Source organism: Terrapene carolina, unplaced genomic scaffold (genome assembly GCF_002925995.2).
Source record: "Terrapene carolina triunguis isolate 2854851 unplaced genomic scaffold, T_m_triunguis-2.0 Scaffold48391, whole genome shotgun sequence".
NCBI lineage: Eukaryota > Metazoa > Chordata > Testudines > Emydidae > Terrapene > Terrapene triunguis.
Window position 1 is genome coordinate 1 of NW_020712742.1, and position 5,932 is coordinate 5,932.

The window sequence follows — 5,932 nt, forward strand, 5'->3', positions numbered from 1 at the left end:
ATAGTGGGATGGGGATAGAGTGAGGGGCCGATCCAGGGGGAGGGGAGAGCTGGGGTGCTGAGGGCTGATCTGGAGAGAACGGACGGGGAGGCCGGGTTGTCCGGGTCCACAGGCCGATCAGGGCTCCTGATTAGGGGTAGGGTTAGGGCTGGGGTCCTTGGTTACACTCTCCGACCTCACATTGTCTCAAAGCAGATGATTTTCACCCCTCCCTGTCTCCCTGCCAGGGGAGATCATCGGGGGATGGGAAACCCGGCCCCACTCCAGACCCTACATGGCCTATGTGCAGATAGCAACGTGGAGAGGGGTGAAAACATGTGGGGGGTTCCTGATTCGGGACGATGTGGTGCTGACGGCAGCTCATTGCAACGACAAGCAGGGGTAAGAAACCCACCCGTCCTGAGTCCCCCAAACTCCACCCTTGGCCCTTGGGCTGGATTGGAGCCGGCAATGCGCAGGATGCCCAAAGACCCAAGGGAGGAATGAATCTTTATTGGGTGGGCTCTGACTCAGCTAGGTGGGACAGGGGGCCCAGATCTGGAAAAAGGGGTAAACAGTGAGGTGGTAAAATTTGCAGATGATACAAAACTACTCAAGATAGTTAAGTCCCAGGCAGACTGCGAAGCACTTCAAAGGGACCTCACAAATACAAAGTAATGCAGATTGGAAATCATAATCCCAATTAGACATATAAAATTAGCTGTTACCACTCAAGAAAGAGATCTTGGAGTCATTGTGGATAGTTCTCTGAAAACATCCACTCAATGTGCAGCAGCAGTCAAAAACGTGAACAGAGAATCATTAAGAAAGCAATAGATAACAAGACAGAAAATATCATATTCCCTCTATATAAATCCATGGTACGCCCACATCTTGAATACTGCGTGCAGATGTGGTTGCCCCATCTCAAAAAAGATATATTGGAATTGGAAAAGGGCAACAAAAATGATTAGGGGTATGGAACGGCTTCTGTATGAGGAGAGATTAAAAAGACTGGTACTTTTCAGCTTGGAAAAGAGACAACTAAGGCACTATATGGAAGATAGGTCCATCAATGGCTATTAGCCAGGATGGGCAGGGATGGTGTCCCTAGCCTCTCTTTGCCAGAATCTGTGAATGGGCGACAGGGGATGGATCACTTAATGATTACCTGTTCTGTTCATTCCCTCTGGTGCACCTGGCATTGACCACTGTCAGAAGACAGGATACTGGGCTAGATGGACCTTTGGTCTGACCCAGTATGGCTGCACTTATGCTCTTAAAATGTTGCAGCCCCCAAGAGCAGTATTCCTGAGTGAGACCCACCTGGGCCCGTCTATCACTGTGCATACGCCCCCGCCCCTAAGGACCCCTGCTTTCCCCTTAACTTTTCTAGCTACATCACTGTCAAGCTGGGAGTCCATAACCTTAGACTGTGGGAATGGAGCCGACAAGAAATTCGCCGGATCCCCCACCCGCAATATGACATGTACTCCTTTAACAATGATGTTATGCTGCTGCAGGTACCAGCAGGAGCGCTGCTAGCTTTTCTGCTGCCCTAGGCGGCGGAAGGTCCCGCCCCAAAATACCGCTGCGGTCGCCGCCCCCCAAATTGTAGTGCCCTAGGCGACCGCCTAGGTCGCCTAATGGGTTGCGCCAGCCCTGGGTACAAGCCCCCCCATCACTCTGCTCCCTGTGACCATACACTGCTGCAGGTACCGCCCCCATCCCATCACCCCACCCCCAGTGTCCTCACACTGCTGCAGGTACCACCCCTATCCCATCCCCCCACCACCAGTGACCACACACTGCTGCAGGTACTGCCCCCATCCCCTCACCCCGCCCCCAGGGACCTCACACTGCTGCAGGCACCGCCCCCATCCCATCACCCCACCCCCAGTGACCTCACCCTGCTGCAGGTACCGCCCCTATCCCACTCCCAGTGGCCACCTCCTGCTTTGCTTTCTTCTTGGATTGGCCCATCCACGACTGCATTTCTCGCTGACTGCGAGCCTCGTGTCCTGTCTTTGTAGCTGGCGCACCGAGCCAGGCTCAATGAATGGGTGGGGCTCATCCCCTTGCCCAGCACCTGGCAGGGCGTGCAGCCCGGGGCCATGTGCAGTGTCGCTGGCTGGGGCCGGACGAGTGCCCGCAGTGCAAAGGGCTCAGATGTGCTCCAGGAGGTGGATGTGGAGGTGCTGGAGGATTATGTGTGTCTGAGGAATCCTGACCAGATCTATCGTTACTATAACACCTCCACTATGCTTTGTGCAGGGGATCCGAAACAGGGCAAAAGTTCCTTTAAGGTAAAAGTCCTCCTAGTTCAAGAGGCCATTTCCTTCTGAGGAGCAGTGAATCTCTCGGGATTGCAGACGGGCCTGTGAGCAAAGATCAGAGACCAGCCCCCCACGGCGCTAGGCGCTGTACAAATGAATAATGCTGCTTCTCCCAGGAGGAGGAAGAGAGCAGCTGGGCTGGGGGGTGGGGCCCAATGAGACCGATTGGGCTGAGGAAGGAGGGGGCGATGCTGAGACCAGCTGTGTCAGGGCGGGGGCGGGGCGGAGGGTGATGCTAAAAATGGCTGGGCTAGGGCAGTATTGCTTAGCTGTAGGTCAGTGCTTGAATAACAGCAGGAAACCGATCTAATTGTTCTCATCATCTGCTTCTTTTAATTCTCAGGGTGACTCCGGGGGCCCCCTGGTGTGCGGCAAAACAGCCCAGGGCATTGTCTCTTGGGACTCCCCCAATGGGACCCCCCCTGCAGTGTACACCAGAGTCTCAAGATTTGTTCCCTGGATCCTGGAGACCATGAGAACACTGCAGCCCTGAGCCCCACCGGGAATTGCTGCTTGTCTCGCAAGAGGGCCTCTGGAGATGCCCCGACATAGGGCCTGCTTTGGAAAGGGGCTGTGCTTCCCCCTTTCCCCCATCTCCCTGCCACCAGCTATTGCTCCGCTCAGGGGAGCCGTGGGCAGCACCCAACCATCATGAGCAACAAGGCAGGGGGTCTACAGGAGTTAGGACCAGGTTCAAATCCAGATCCCGTCGGCTCCCTTGGCACGCCCAACCAAACTCAGGCTAGGGAAGCAGGTGGTTTGTCTCCGAGCTGAACCCTGGGGCTGACCTGGCGGTTTGTAGCTCACCCCCATGTCGGCCGGTCGAGTGACTGTTCGGGGGAGATCCTCGTCCTCACCCTGCCAGCTGAGTCATGTTGGAACTGCAACCTGTCCTGTCCGTGCTAGCGCTGTCCTGTGTTCGTTACCCTGGACTGGCCGCCTCCCGTTCCAAACCCACTTGCTCCCAGTGCCGTCAAGGCCCCTGGGAGATCGTCAATGGGACGGGAACTCAGCGCCAGCACCAATAGCCTGTTTCCAGCATCCCCACCCCCCTGCACATCTGCATTCATTGCACTCACTGCTTCGTCGCCCTGTCGTGAATAAACATAAATTTACAAAAAAATGCTGGCACTGGGACTGAAAATTCAACCTGAGCCTCAACCTCCAGAGCCGACACTGGGTCGGCCCGGGTCCGGGAGGGAGTTCGCCCTGACAGGGGAAGGCTGGGACCCAGGACACCTGGGTTCAGTGATTGCAGTGCAACAGGGAGCTGGTGGGTGCAAGGGGGAAACGCCTCCCCTCAGGGCAGGAGGAGCCCCGCTGGCTGGGACCAAGATGCAAAGGGAATTGCCTGCGCCGGACCTGGGGCTGGGATTCCCACGCCGTGGACTGGCATGGCCTGCTCAGTGCTGTCCTGGGCACGGGGGGCATGCGGGACGGTCGGGAAGAAGAGGCTATGTCCAGACTGCACCTGCGCCCCAGCTGATTGTGCTGCAGAGCCCCACAGGGGGTCCTGGTGGGAGGGGCGTCTTGTAGGGCATTCCCCAGGATGCTGCAACCTCCTTGGGGGGCCGGGCTGGGATCGCCATGGCTCACTGGGGGGGTTGGCTTCTGGGACAAACGTGGGACAGGATTGACAGAGTCTCTTCTAGCCACAAAAAACCCATCTATCTATCCATCTCCATCCATCTACCCCATCTCCACCTATCCAGCTATTCCCATCTTCATCCTCATCTGTCTATCCATCCCCTATCCTAGCCTCATCCATCCATAGGTGGAGAGTTATATGGGTCCGTGGTGCCTGGGGACCAGGAATATTCCTGGCCTGGGGCCTGGCTCCAGCAATGTTTGAGGCTGGTCTCTCCCTCAGCCCCGCCTTCTGCCCCCGGGCGCTCCCCTCTGCACGTCCCCCGGGCCATTTAAAATGGCCTGGGGCCCCCATCCACCACCGGCAGCGCAGTGGAGCTGAGCAGCTTCCTGCCTGCTTGTTCCACGTGGCTGCTGGCCCCTCCCTGCGGCCCCTGGGCAGGGTGGGTTTGTGTCAACGCGCGCTGCTCCCATCCCAAGCGCCCTGCGGCCAGTAGGAAGCTGAGAGGGCAGTGCCTCGGGGCATAGGCACCAACCTTCTCCAGCGCCGGTGGGTGCCCGCGCCCCCCGCCCCTTTCCCCCCCCCCGGTCCCCCCCCCACCCCCCCCCCCCCCCCCCCCCTATCCGCCCCCCTCCCCAAATCCCTGCCCCGGCCCCGCCTCTTCCCCCAGTGCACCGCGTTCCCCCTCCTCCCCCCTCCCTCCCTGCCCCGCGAACCAGCTGATTCGCGGCGCAAGCACTGGGAGGGAGGGGTAGAAGCAGGACACGGCATCACGCTCACGGAGGAGGCGGAGGCGGAGGTGAGCTGGAGCAGGGGGGCGGGGCGGGGCCATGGGGAGCTGCTGGTGCGTGCTGAGCACCCACCAATTTTTTTTTCATTGGGTGCTCCAGCCCCGGAGCACTCACGGAGTCAGCGCCTATGCCTGGGGGTAGCAGCACATAGAGGCCCCCCAGCCCACCCTGCCTAGGAGCCCCAGGTAAGCGCCGCACCCTCCCACTCCCTCCCAGAGCCTGCACCAGCACCCCCAGCCCAGAGCCTACACCCAAACTCCATCCCAGAGCCTGCACCCCTCACCCTCTCCTGCACCCCACCCCTTGCCCCAGCCCAGAGCCTATACCCTAGACCTCCTCCCCCCACCCAAACTCCCTCCCAGAGCCCAACCTCTCACCCTTCTGCACCCAAACTCCTTCCCAGAGCCTGCACCCTGCACCTCTCATACACCGCAATCCCCTGCACCAGCCCAGGGCCTGCACCCTAGACCTGCTCCCCCCACCCAAACTCCCTCCCAGAGCCTTAGGCAGGTGGGGGGGTGGAGTTGGGGGGGCAGAGTTTGGGCATTCTGGGCACCACCAAAATTTCTACAAACCTGCTGCCCCTGCATCCATCTATCCCCATCCACATCTGTCTATCCATCCTCATCCCCATCTATCTAGCTATCTCTCTAGCCCCATACACACCTCTATCCAATGATATCTCTGTTGTTCCCCCCTCCCTGTGTTATGTTATCTCTAGGCGGTGCCAGCTCCCATCTGGCCCCAGTGGGGGTGGGGGGGCTGGCTGGCTCAGGGGGGTGGGGAATGGGACATGGGGCTTTTTCCCTATAGGGGCACCAGCCCCATTCTGCCCACAGGGCAGGGACTGGCTGGCTCGGCAGAGCTGATAATCAGAGACACTCTTTTCCCCCATGGGGGGGTCTGTGGGCAGTGGGGCTGTCACAGACGGGGGGATCTGATCTCTCTGACCCACATTGCTCCCCCAGCTCACACTCACCCCACAGGGCAGGGGACAGCTAAGAAGGACAAAGGAACTGAGACAGCTGAGCCCCCGCCAGGCCGGTGCAAACCACACCCTGAGGTTTCCTGCCCCCAACCCCTCTGCGCCCGGCAGGTCTGTACAACCTTTCAGGGCTGAGGGAGATGCACCGTCCCTGAGCTTGCACTGAGGATGCTGCTGTTCCTGCTCCCTGTGGCCTTTCTCCTCCAAGTCCTGCCCCCCGGGGCTCAGGCTGGAGAGTCCCGGGGGATCGGGG

At 59.3% G+C, this 5,932-nt stretch overlaps 1 protein-coding gene across 1 annotated transcript; it reads left to right on the plus strand.

Moving 5' to 3' along the window:
• Positions 1-205: 205 nt before the first annotated feature.
• Positions 206-3,358, plus strand: LOC113405682 (cathepsin G-like; the record flags this gene model as incomplete). The annotated part of the gene is made up of 4 exons (XM_026646909.2): positions 206-375; positions 1,376-1,502; positions 2,013-2,285; positions 2,659-3,358. Coding segments are annotated over 4 exons (720 nt in total), but the record flags the coding sequence as incomplete, so codon positions are not given.
• Positions 3,359-5,932: the final 2,574 nt, after the last annotated feature.